Source organism: Heterobasidion irregulare (genome assembly GCF_000320585.1).
Source record: "Heterobasidion irregulare TC 32-1 unplaced genomic scaffold scaffold_08, whole genome shotgun sequence".
Lineage (NCBI taxonomy): Eukaryota > Fungi > Basidiomycota > Agaricomycetes > Russulales > Bondarzewiaceae > Heterobasidion > Heterobasidion irregulare.
In genome coordinates, this window is record NW_009258204.1 from 1,644,157 (window position 1) to 1,656,756 (window position 12,600).

General features: G+C 62.8%; 4 protein-coding genes across 4 annotated transcripts; 1 reads left to right on the plus strand and 3 right to left on the minus strand.

Moving 5' to 3' along the window:
• Nucleotides 1-1,774: 1,774 nt before the first annotated feature.
• HETIRDRAFT_420306 (uncharacterized protein) lies at nucleotides 1,775-3,153 on the minus strand (the record flags this gene model as incomplete). Its single annotated transcript, XM_009551104.1, has 3 exons — nucleotides 1,775-2,004; nucleotides 2,063-2,217; nucleotides 2,288-3,153. 3 exons carry the CDS (start codon nucleotides 3,151-3,153, stop codon nucleotides 1,775-1,777), a joined length of 1,251 nt encoding a protein of 416 aa, XP_009549399.1.
• A 1,078-nt stretch (nucleotides 3,154-4,231) lies between these two features.
• On the plus strand, nucleotides 4,232-6,715 carry HETIRDRAFT_64447 (Metallo peptidase M20; the record flags this gene model as incomplete). The annotated part of the gene is made up of 12 exons (XM_009550522.1): nucleotides 4,232-4,383; nucleotides 4,454-4,552; nucleotides 4,619-4,722; nucleotides 4,784-4,852; nucleotides 4,911-4,968; nucleotides 5,022-5,115; nucleotides 5,171-5,246; nucleotides 5,296-5,420; nucleotides 5,501-5,844; nucleotides 5,913-6,220; nucleotides 6,329-6,436; nucleotides 6,513-6,715. 12 exons carry the CDS (start codon nucleotides 4,232-4,234, stop codon nucleotides 6,593-6,595), a joined length of 1,620 nt encoding a protein of 539 aa, XP_009548817.1. The 3' UTR covers nucleotides 6,596-6,715.
• Nucleotides 6,716-7,271: 556 nt separating this feature from the next.
• HETIRDRAFT_453626 (uncharacterized protein) lies at nucleotides 7,272-11,489 on the minus strand (the record flags this gene model as incomplete). Its single annotated transcript, XM_009551105.1, has 1 exon — nucleotides 7,272-11,489. The coding sequence occupies one exon, from the start codon at nucleotides 11,487-11,489 to the stop codon at nucleotides 7,272-7,274; it is 4,218 nt and encodes a 1,405-aa protein (XP_009549400.1).
• Nucleotides 11,490-11,540: 51 nt separating this feature from the next.
• On the minus strand, nucleotides 11,541-12,541 carry HETIRDRAFT_104433 (uncharacterized protein; the record flags this gene model as incomplete). Its single annotated transcript, XM_009551106.1, has 4 exons — nucleotides 11,541-11,668; nucleotides 11,752-11,777; nucleotides 11,830-11,888; nucleotides 11,969-12,541. The coding sequence occupies 4 exons, from the start codon at nucleotides 12,539-12,541 to the stop codon at nucleotides 11,541-11,543; spliced, it is 786 nt and encodes a 261-aa protein (XP_009549401.1).
• Nucleotides 12,542-12,600: the final 59 nt, after the last annotated feature.

Sequence of the window (12,600 nt, forward strand, 5' to 3'; positions counted from 1 at the left end):
ATCGGGAAGTAAGTTCAGAGCGTCACCTTTGGCTACATCTTCGGCGAACATAGCAGCGGATGTAATGATGCGTATTATCTTGTCTATCGTCTCGTATTCTGGTTGTAGAAGAGGATAAAATTTTGGATTTGCAATGTACGATAGTAGATCGCAGACCAATTCGCCGAGAGCTTGTATGTCCTCGTCAGCATTTTTCGCCTTTGATAGAGTCTGTATGCAGAAAAAAATAAGAACACGTGGGACTTGAGCTAGTTGCTACGAGCACCTCATAAGCACTGTTTAACGCGGTGGTTGTTGTATCCACGTCTTGAAAGACCTGTGATCGAGTGTCAGACAGAAGTGAGGAACCTAAGATATATGACCCTACCCAACTCTCTTTTCCAACGGCCGGGATCAGTTCTTCGAGGAGGATCTGGGATGACCGCTTGAAATACGAGGATGATGAAAGCGGCTCTGGAAAACGATGTAATGCGCCCTCTATAGCTGCATCTGACAGCAAATCGTCGGAGGCACCGCTTTGAGCTCGCTCTTCTGTCTGTATCCAGTCATGATTGGCGAAGAGATGGAAGACGATGACTCAGTATACCTTCAAGACCCGTTTCGAAGTCAAGCCAAGCTTGACGCGATATCTTGAACCTTGCTCGTGGTACTCTGAGTAATGGTTAACGACAAGCATGATGCTGAATCATAGCCGAATCATACTGTGTGTATCCCCAGGTTCAAGCGCACATGCTCGAGAAATCGCATCACCCAGGATGATGGCAGGCTGCAACCTTTTTCTCCGACGGGCGACTGGAAATATCATTCGGGATTGATATGGCTGGACTGTAATAGACGATGCTGAGCTGATGGTGCTGCGAACGAGGTGATGAATGCAAGTCGAGGTCTTTTATATTTGTTACTTACACACTTGGATGCACCTTCCACTGCACTTCCCAGCTAAGCATGGATGCTTGAGAAATGCATGTACGAGTCAGACCATCCACGGTCAATTCCAGCTTTCTAGAAACCCGTGAGGATCCTAATCCATCAGTCGTGATAGAAACAGCTGAGAAAATCGCGTGAGCGACTGGCAGAAGAAAAGGCTATGTTACTAATGAGATGAGACGAACCTGTGAGAAGGAGCTCGTAACGGGCTTCTTCTGGAGAGTTGGACATCTTGGATGAGAATAGTCCGCAACGACGGTGCGTTCAGCGTTCAACGTGGTAAACGACGGTCAAGATGAGACAGCCCCTCGGGCATTCTATTAATATTATGGTACCCCAGAGCAGAGGAGACGGACAAAGACATCTGAGCGGTAGTTTGATGCAGTTTTGATACCGAATCAATTGAGCGCTGGCGCTTCCGCAAGAACAACAACGATCGCGGACCGATTCGGTATGATGGCCAGTTCGATGCTGGTTCGATTCCCAATGCCATCTGCCCGGTACTGAGTTCGGAACGGAACCGGAACTGTTGTTACGAGTTCTTACAGCGACTGCCAAAAATCTGATACACGCATGCATAGCAGCAACTTGGCGTGGACCCGCACGTCGAGATCCCTTTTGTGTCTGTGATTGTGTTGGTGATGTCCGACAAACACTTCTTTCGATTCCGAAGACAGATGATCCACGAGGCGATTCCAAAGCAACAAACAACCCCAAAAACTGCTGGAAACGCAGAAGAGAAATAAAAACAATAAAAGCGATAGAGGCGCAAGTGCACCACCACACCATTACCACAAGGCTTACCTATGAAGGTCTCACTGCCTTGAACGCTCCAAACTCCCGCCCGCTATGCCTTACTCGCGCTCTTTCCCGACCCAAACTGCTCTGCCATCTTTGCGCGCTCGAGCTCCCGCTTATGTTTCGCGAGCACCGCAAGTCGTTCCGCCTCCGCGTCCAGCTTCGCCTGCTTCTGCGCATCCCGCTTCGCCGCGTTCTGCCTCGGCTTTTTTGTCATCGACTCGGGCGCTATCGAGCTGCGGCCCGGCTGTGCCTGCGATCCCGAGCCTGAATTGACTTCTAGAGAGATCAAAGCGAGTGAGTAAGTGGGAGGGGGAACTGTGGAGGGGGCGCTCACTTGAGCGGCCTTTGCTGCGCACGACGCCCCATCCGCTATCGTCCTCCCCTGACACGTCGTTCTCCACCTGCACGCCCTCATAACCGTCCCACGAATATCCTGTCCCCGGCATCTCACCCGGCGGCAACTTCACAGGCACGGGGGTCGCGGATGTCCTACACACGAACGGTGTAAGCAAAACAGTCATACAAACACATGAAGCATGATGCGAGAGCAACACTCAACTCGTCGATGGCAGACCTCAGAAATTCGTCCTCTGTCGTGCGGTCTGTCACAGGTGACGAGTTTCCGGTGACCGAGGTGGTGACGCCTGCATCACTAGTACCGACGTCGCCCGTCGCGGGCTTGTCCCCACCAGCGCCCGTTGACGCCGTCGAGTCTGCCGTCACCGGGCGCTCGCTCCTGACCTTCCGCCTGGACTCGACGCGAGTCCACCGCTCCTCAGCCGGTTCAGCGACGGCTGCCACTACAGAGGGCGAGATGCGCGGCTGCGGCCGCGCGGCCTTCGGCTTGGCCTTGGGCGCGAGTAGAGCGGGAGGGGCAGATGGCGGGACCTCGGACGCCTCCGACTCTGAGTCCGCCCCAGAGGCCTGTCCCGCAGGCTTTGACTCGTCGTCCGCGTCGCCGGGCCTCGCGGTCGACGCGTCGGCCGCTGTCTTCGACCCCTTCTTTCGCTTCTTCGTCTTCTTGCCTTTCAATGGCGCCGGAGGCGCGGGGACGGGGGTGGGAGGCGCAGACTCGAATGCGCCGGGCACAGAGACGGGGTAAGCGATCGCAGGCGGACTGAGCGCGGCTACCGCCGGCGCTGAGGAGGCGTCGTCGGAGAGCGCGGAAGCCTGCTTCTTCCTTTTGCTGCTGCTGCTCTTTTTCTTCGCAGCACCTGTGCTGGCACCCGTGCCCGGTTCTACCTTGGTGACAGATGGAGGCACAGGCGCAGACGCAGGTGCAGGTGCAGGTGCGGATGCGGGTGCGCTGGCTGCGTTCGTGGGCTGCTGTGGTGCGGAGCGCGAGCGGTGAACGTAGCTGGCAGCGAAAGCGCCACCGCCGACGACGGCCACAGCGAGGGCGAGGCTGCTTTGCGAACTGCCCATTGTGTGTGGATAGGGGGATTGGGGTGGAGAGTGGTGTGGGTGCAGGGCGGTCCGACTGACGTGGTAGATGACTATACTTGGCAGACGCGTACACACCCGCAAACAACGCGCTCGTCCGATCCCGTGGCGACCACGCTGCCATTCCATCCACCATCAGCGTGAGGCTCACTTCGGGACTGGTACGGCGTGCGTCGATGGTCGTGGTGGGCGCCCGGATTAACCTTTCGTCTCCTCGTGAGTCGATCAGAGACCCTTATTATACTTTTACCCTTACCTGAAATGCACTGCTAGCTTTTCACCAGCTGTCTAGTTTTTCCTCTTTCGATCTATCCTATTTCCCATCACTGTGATGAGTGGGGCATGGTGCATGATGCATGATGCCTCAAAGTTAAAGTGATCACTGTTGAAGCGCCGATTGCAAGGTCACACATCAGGTTTACCGTCTGACTCGGTTTGATTTGCATATGGACGTGATGAACACAAGTATATGTCATGATTTTCTTACATTCTGCGACGACTTGTTGCACTATATAACTGACTTCGTGGCCAAGAACGCCACATACAACATCCCAACAGCAAAACTGGCAGTCTGAACCTGATGACGTCACAGAAGGTGCTTATATGCCGCCACGGCGACTCGCGAGGCACAGTCTTGCATGTCAGCTGAGGGAGATAGCCGCGGCTTTCTCGCATCTTATCATCCCGGCGACCACTTTATCGTGCTCGATGCGAACGGCTTGATATAAGTCGGAAACGAAAGCAGAACGCAATCCCCCACAGGCCCCGTCCAGCCTTCGAGGTTTGCGCAATACACGACCACCGACGATCATCACAGATTCACCGTCCCGCCATCCTACCACTAATCTGTATCATGTCGGCTTCCGCGAAGTCACTTAAAGGGACGACTGACACGCTCTTGCCATCCACAGGCCCGCACGTTCCTCAGCATCCCAAATCAAACCTCACATCCTCCAAATGGACCCGTGTCACGGCCTTGGTCCTCTGTTCACTGCTCCTCCTCCATCCACTCGCGTTCGACTGGAGCTCGCGATTCCGGCCGACGACTGCAGCGACCATCATGAAGTCTGCCAACGCGCAGATATGCCCCCAGGTTGAGCCGCTGTACCCTACGAAGCACGCAGAGTTATGGACGAGCCTCGGGGACACGTTTGGAAGCAGCGCCTTCAAGGACAGAGCTATCGACTGGCTGTCTGGCGCCGTACAAGTCCCGTACGTGCATCTCGCCTCGCATTTTTGAATCGTGTCCGTTCTCCAGCACATCTCTGACTCTCGGCCGCAGCACCGAGTCGTACGACAACATGGACCCTGTCGGCATCGACCCACGCTGGGACGCGTTCCGCCCCTTCCACGCGTACTTGTCGCAGAATTTTCCTCTGGTGTGAGTGTGCTGCGGGACGTCCATGAGAACGCGTCGATTTGATACTAGTGCTATGATCCATGACAGGCATTCGACGCTTCAGATCACCAAAGTGAACACCTACGGTCTGGTATACGCCTGGAAGGGCTCCGACGAGTCGCTAAAGCCGTTGATGCTGACTGCTCATCAAGGTCGGTGCAGGATAATGCCGTTCTGATCGACGAATCGACTGACTGCGGGTGTGATGTGCAGACGTTGTCCCGGTCGATCCATCGACTGTGAGCGATTGGGAGCATCCGCCGTACTCTGGTTTCTACGATGGTACGCTCGGTCCAAGGCTCAATGTCATATTGCAAGCTAAAGCCTCGTTATCCACTAGGCGAAATCATTTGGGGCAGAGGAAGCTCCGACGACAAAAGTGCACTGATCAGTATCATGTACGTTCCAAGCCCATGGTCTTCCGTGCATCTTCTAAGCTGACATCGGAAAGGTCCACCATCGAGTCGTTCCTGGAAACGCAGTTCCAGCCCACCCGTACCATCCTCCTCGCTTTTGGCTTTGACGAGGAGTCTGACGGATTGAACGTAAGCAATATCCCCACACGCGCTCGTCAAGTTGACATGAGCTTGCGTTCGGTAGGGCGCCGGAAAGCTCGCTGAATATCTGCTTTCTACATACGGCGAGAACGCATTCGCTGCGGTCATCGATGAAGGCGGTCAGTTTGCGCTCTAGCACTGAGAATACTACCTCATGAGTACTTTCAGGAGGATTTGGGGAGCGACACGGGACTATCGTCGCTACAGCCGGCATCGCTGAAAAGGGCTACCTCGATACAATGATCGAGGTTGCCACGCCTGGAGGGCACTCCAGCATCCCTCCCTCCCACACCGTAAGAAGACCTCTGCAAACATTATTTGTTCGCTCATCCCCAGCACCCCCTCCTTCCATCCATGCAAATGCGCTACCCAGAGCATCGGCATCCTTTCTGCCCTCATCGTCGAAATTGAAGCACACCCATTCGAAGTGCACCTCTCGCGCGACATGCCCATCTACGCCAACGTGCAGTGCGCCGGCGCGCACGGGAAAGATATATCCCCTCGTCTGCGCGCGCTGATCGAGGCGTCGGTCGCGGACGACCACGCGCTGCGAGAGCTCGAGGGAATCGTGTTCGACGACCCGGCGTTCGCAGCGAGCGTGTACAAGGCGCTTGCGAGCACGTCGCAGGCGATTGACCTCGTGCAGGGTGGCGTCAAGACGAATGCGCTTCCCGAGAACGCTTGGGCAGTCATCAACCATCGCATCTCTACCAGCAGGTAATGGGCCACGTGTGCATCTCTCTGTCCCTCTGTGCGCACCTCACACCCGCGCCCCCGTTTCGCAGCTCCGTTGGGCAGACCGTCCAGCACGACACCGACATCCTCAAGCCCCTCGCGGAGCGCTTCAACTTGAACTACACCGCCTTTGGCACGCACGTCTCGCCGAGGGACACGGGCGCCCCGACGCGCGGGACCCTCGTGCTCCGGGACCCATGGCACACCGCACTCGAGCCCGCGCCCATCACGCCCACAGGCCCCGACGCGGTGCCGTACCGCATCCTGAGCGGCAGCATCAAGGCGACGTACAACGCGCACCGGGGGATCCACGGTGATAACATCGTCGTCAGCCCCGGCCACAACCCCGGAAACACAGGTGCGTGCGCACGTCGGCACCACCGCTCTCCCCGCCTTTTTCCCCTTCTCACGACCTGCGCGGTGGGTGCTCACTTCTTCCCTGGCGTGTCATTTTGGCACGGCGCAGACACCCGGTATTACTGGAAGCTCTCGCCCCACATCATCCGCTACAACCACAAGAACGCGGGCGACGGCCAGGCGAGTCTGCCGAGCGGCATCCACACCGTCAACGAACGTAAGCCTCCGCTCCCCGCTCGCATCCGCCCGACGTTCAACGACGTTCACATTCACGTGTTTCCCACCCTTGCCAGATATACGCGCCGACGATTACGTGGAGATGATTAGGTTTTTCGCGACTCTGATTCTCAACTTCGACGAGTCCGCGGAGCTGTAATGGGCGTTCGCGCTCCTCGTAAGACGTAGGTGGCATCGGGGGGCTGAACTCAATCGCAATCTGTGTTCCAATGCGTATAGTAGTGTACCCTAATGCACCTCGCTCGGCGATCTGCCATTCAAATATAGTCACCGACTGCGCGAGAGAGAAATGGGTATCGATCGGCAACCTTCGCAGGGTATAAGAAAGCAGTATTTTACACAGAGACCGGACAACGTATCATCGTTCGACGGCCGAACACGAGGACAGGTAAATGAGGGGGTGTAATAGTAGCGGTGGCTCGACGTGTCAGGAATAGAGAGGGCTGTGTGTATGGGGGTAGGAAGCGGGAGGAAAAGAGCACAAGACTATTACTATAGTAAAGCATCGGGCAGCGGTGATCAACAGGAACCTGGCGCGGGCGGCGAGGCAAGACTCTACAATGTCGTCGGCGTCGTGTGCGTGTGATGACGGAGGGGTATCGGTCAAAAGCGATCAAATCAAGCAAACAGGCAAGCACAGAAATATCTCCATGACGTATCGCATCGTAAACGTGGCGTACCGTACGTACCAAGCACCAAAGGCCAAAGCAAGTATAAGAAACGACACAAACAGACAGCTCAAAAGGAAAGAAAAAAAAAAAGATAAAACAAAGAACAGCGAGGGGAAGGGGGGTGGGACCCGCCAGAACGCAATGTCAAAGTTCCGAATACTCCGAGAACCGGATATTGTCCGATGCGAGCCCGCTCTCGCCGAGATGCAGCGTCCCGCCCGCGCGCGCGCTGCGCTCCAGCAGGTCGTCCCACATGCGCGCCTTCTCCTGCTCCGTCCACGCCTGCCGCGGCGAGCTGTCCAGCTCGCGGAAGGTCAGGTTCCCGACGACAGGCGAGCGCGGGCCCGCCGCCTTGGCCGTCGACGCGGTGCTGTGCCCGCTGGTGGAGTCGCGGCTGCGGTACACGGAGCCCCCGAGCGACGCCGTCTCGGAGACGTACGACAGCGAGGGCGTGTTGGGCGAGCCGGTGCTCGAAGGCGTCGGCGTCGAGGCCACGGAGGTGGCCGTGCGGGGGCGGCGGGCGCTGCGGGCGGGCCGGGGTGGCGGGGGCAGTGCGGGCGAGGAAGAAGCGACGGAGGAGGCGGCCGATTCGAGGCCGAACTCCGAGTGTGGGAAGGGCTGGGACGCGGGGGGGACGATCCGCAGCGGCGGACGCTCGTCGTGGCGACTGGACGTGGACGTGGACCGCCGGCCAAAGTGGTTGATGGGCTCTGCGGTGGAAAACAGGGGGATCTCGGGGGAAGCGGGCGACCTTGCGGTCTGTGCGCGGCGCGGCGGGAGGGGCAACGACGGCCGCGCGTCGTCCATGGCCTCCACAGGCATCGACAGCGCGCGCGCCGGCCGCACCAAGGGCGGGCGGGCGTCCTCGTCGTGGTCCCAGCGGTGCAGCTCGCTCGGCGGGAGGATATAGTGCGCGACCTTGGGCACCGGCGGCATCTGCTCCTCGACGAACGACGAGGACGACGAGTGAACGCTCTGCGCGCGGAAGAACCCAGACGACGCCTTGTCCGACGACGACTGCGGCGACGACGAGCGCGTCGTCGTGCTCGGACGGCCGCCCGAGCCCGAGCCGACCTTGCTGCTTTGCGCCGTGCCCGGCCGCTGCACGCCCATACCCAGGCCCAGACCCAAGCCCAGGCGGTGCGGCGCCGTGTTTGGCCGCACGCCAGACAGCGACATGCGCGACTCCATGAAGCGCTCGACCATGGGCGAGTGGCGCACATCGCGCGATGGCGTGTGCACCTCGAAAGTCGTCCGCGACGTCGGGGGGTGCCGCGCGCCCAGGTCCTTCGGCAGCGCAGGCACCGGCGGCGGCGGCGGCGGCGCTGCCGCCCCCGCCGTCGACGGCGACGCGCTCCCCGCGGAATGATACCGGTCGCGCAGCCCGCCGGTGCTGATCCGCTTCATGAGCTTCCAAATCTTCCCGCTCGACGGCGACTCGTCGTCCCGCCGCTCCTTCCCCTTCCCGCCCGCCCTGCCGCCCCACGACGGGCTCGCGTCCTCCTTTTCGGTCTTCCCCGCAGCGTCGCCCAGCCGCGCCGAGGGCGTCGACAGCGCGGAATACCCGAGCTCGGGCGCCTGCACGTCGACGTAGTCGTCGATCGACAGCCGCAGGCTCTGCCGCTCGCGCGTCGGCAGCGTCACCGACCGGCGCTCCTGGAGGCTCGGCCGGCCCCACGCCGCCTCATCGACCGGCTCCGCGGTGGCCACGACGACCGCTGCCGTCGCCGTCGCCGCCGTCGCCGCCGCCGCCTTTTTGAAGCGCGTGGAGACCTTGCGCGAGAGGGTGGGCTTCTGGGGCGTCACGACGGTGCTCGCGACGGTGCTCGCGACCGCTCCCGCGCGCGGCGCACGCTGCTCGCCCTCGCCCCACTCCGTGTCCTCGACGCTCCCCACGGCGACGACGCGCCCCGTCGTGCTCCCGAACACGGTATAATACGGCCCCGTCGGCTCGCCCTCGTCCGCAGACACGTCCGCCTGCGCCGTCACCCGCGCCGACGAATGGCGGTACGCGTCCCGCGGCGCGCGGGGCGGCTGCAGCGGCGGAACGGCCGGCACAGTGTCCAGAGTGAGCGCGCGAGCGGCAGGGACGGGTCGGGCAGAGTGAGCAGGGGAAGCAGAGGGAGCGGGAGCGGGAGGAGGGAGCGGCTGCGTCGCCGGGCGCTGGTCCTGCCCCTTCGCGGCAGCCTCGAGCTTCGCGCGGCGCACGCCCTGCTCCTTGTACGCGAGCGCGATCGCGCCCGCGGGCGTCAGCTTCGGGGTCGGCGACGGCGACGGGCGCGGAGACGGCGAGTGCCGCGGGCTGCTCGCCCCGCTGCCCCCACCCCCGCTGCCGCTACCGCCGACGCCGCTGCCACTGCCACTGCCGCCGGGGCGAGCGTCCGCGGGGGAGGTGTACTCCTTCGGGATGTCGAACGAGTGGAAGTAGAGCGTCGGGATGGGGTCGCGCAGCGAGCCCGCGGTCGGGCGCGAGGACGCGTCCGACATGCTCCGCGGCGCGGACGTCGCGCTGCTCGCGTGGCTCTTCATCGAGCGCTTGCGCAGGACGTTGCGCGGCCGCGGCGGAGCCGGCTGCGGTGGCTGTTGCTGTTGCTGCGGTGGCTGCTGCTGCTGCTGCTGTTGCGGCGGCCTCTCCTTTTCCCGCTCGCGCTCCGCGGCCTTCGACGACGACGCGACAGGCGTCTCGCGCTCGCTCGCGACACTACGCGACGCCACGACCGGACCCGCCACCGGCGCCGCGAGTCCACCCCGCTCGTCGACCCCCATCGCAGCGCGCATATAGCTCCTACTCGGCTGCGTCGGATTGCTCCTGCTCCGCGCCTTCTCCGCCCGCGCCTTCTCCGCCCGCGCGCTCTCCGCCCGCGCCAGCTCCATCCTCGCCACGACCTCCCTCGCGGTCGCAGGCGCGGTCGCGGTCGGCGGCGGCGCATCCGAGTCCGAGGTAACGGACATCGTCGACGCGCGCGACGGCGGCGCGGGCGGCGCGGGCTTGCTCAGCAGGCGCCTCACGTCCAGGCGCGCGGCGACGAGCGGGCTCGGCGCGCGCTCGCGGTCCGAGCTCCCGCCGCCGTCGGAGAGGTTGCCGGGGGCGAGGCGGGGGGCGTGTGGATGTGGATGATGAGGAGGATGCGGGTGCGGACGAGGGTGCGGGTGTGCATGTGGATGCGGGTGTGGATGCTGTTGGTGCGGATAAGGATGCGTGAGGCCGATGAGCGACGAGCGGCGCGCAGGGGAGCGCGAGGGCGACGGGGACGGCGAGTGCGAGTGCGTGCGCGAGCTGGGATGCGACGGCGACTGGGACGGGGAACGCGACGGCGACGGCGACGGCGACGAGGACGGCGAGTGCTGGCGCGCGTGCGCGGCCGCGTCGAGCGGGGACAGGTGCGTGTGCAGCTGGTGCAGCTGCGAGTGCGACTCGGCGACGCGCCGCGGGGCCTTGGCGCCCGAGTCCGAGATTGAGCCGGACGCGGACGCGGAGCCCGAATACGAGTAGGAGTACGAGTACGTATACGAGCCCGCGCGCGGGGGGAAGGGCGCCGGCGTCGGCATCGTGCCCGCCGCGGGCGAATGGGCGAGGTCCGCACGGCGGGTCGGGAAGGGTGTCGTGTTGGCCGCCGCCGCCGACGTCGACGAGGACGAGGACGGCCCCGGCGTCGGCGAGCCGCCGCGCTCCCCCTTCGTCGGCGAATGCTTCTTCCGTCCCTCGCGCTCCCCGCGCGCAGACGACGACGACGACGACGGCGACGGCGCAGCAGCCGGCGACGTCCCCGGCCTCGCGCTCCCGCTCCCACGAGGAGCGTGCGCGTGACCGTGCGCACTCCTCGCCTGCGCGTGCGCCTGTGCGTGCGCGTGCATCTGCATGTGCGCGCGCACGCTCTGCGGCTGCGTCGGCGACGGGGTCAGGTCGAACTCGTACGCAGACGCGCCTCCGCCCGCGTCCGTCCTCGTTCCCGTCTCCGCCCGCGTTCCCGCAGCCGTTGGCGTGGTCAGGGTGGACGTGGACGCGAGCGCCGCGGCGCCGAACCCGCGCAGCCCGCCGGCCTGCATCGAGCGCGGGAGGGCATACGTATTCTGGCTCTGATACAGATTCTGGTTCTGGTTCTGGCGTTTCTCGTCCGGCGCCATGCCCGCCTGCGTGGGTGTCGAGTGCGCGTGCGCGTTCGTCGGGAGCGGCGGCGGGGGCACGCGCCGCGCGGAGGCTTTCGAGAGGGAAGGCGGGTTGGACGCGGACGTGGACGCGGTGGCGGAGGCGGAGGCGGAGGCGGAGGCGGAGGCGAAGCGCGCGTGCAGCCGGTCGACGGAGGAGCTGCGGGCGAGCCTGTGTGCGAGGACTTCTTGCTCTGGGGCGGAGAAGAAGGCCATGGGTGCGTGCGTGTGTTTTGGAGGCTAGATTGGGCGGGGCGGGGGGAGCTGCTAAAGGGGGACGAGGTCAGGGTGGGATGGGGCGTGAGGATGCGAGCGGCGGGGTACGTACGGGGCGTGCGCGTGTGCGAGTGCGAGGGGCTGGGCGGTCGGTAGCAGATGAGGAGGTTCAGCAGAGCCTGAGGATCGCAGCGTCGGCGAACGGATACGGGGCGCAGGCCAAGGGAGATACCGGGGGTGTGTCACGAGAGTGAGTCAGTACGCGTTACGGGATGAACGGATACACGACTACGCAAAGCGAGAATAAGGAGGGGTGCGCGAAGGGACGTAAGGGACCCACATGTTCTGGCTTCTCGCCCAAACGAAAGAGACGAGGGTGGGACGCGCGGTGCTGTCGTGCTGCGCGAGCGGTTGGAGAGGAGATCAGGGATGGGTTCAGCGCGAAGGTTTGGGGTTCACCGACTGGGTGTGTATCGTACGCGTTGAGGCGGCAGATTTTGGGCGTGAGGATGTGGGGGCGGTGGGGCAGACACGTGCGGGGGGGGCGGGGCACCGAGGTGGAGGGGGATGGACGGACGGACGAACGGACGGTGGTGGAGGAGAGAGAGGAAAGGGAGAGGGTGTGTGTGCAAAGGAGCGACACGTGGGGCGAGCGACGAGACGAATCTGGAATGGAAAAATAACGCGAGGGGGTCAGTGAATGTTTTACAGCATCGGGGCGCCCATATGGAGAGGGGAAATGGATCGGTGATCCGGGCACGAGGGGCATCGACGTACGTGTATGAGTGCGCGTGCGCGTGCAAGTCGACCGGGACTGGGACGCGGAGGAAAGGCGGAAGGGTAAAGACCGGCTGGAGAGTAAAGACAGGAAACGACGGTGCCAGTGGAGGCCAGGGCTGGGACTGGGAGAGCAGCGAGGGCTGGACGCCAGCGCGAACACCGACTGGCCGGGAGCCTGCAGATCCCTTGGCAACACCCAACCCGCGCCACCCGCGCCCTCCGGTCTCCGGCCGCCGCCGGCTGCCCCGGGTGCCTGGCCCCGCCGACGTCATCCGCACGCACGCAGCGCACACTAGCACACACGGCACCCACAGCACACAGCACGCCCATC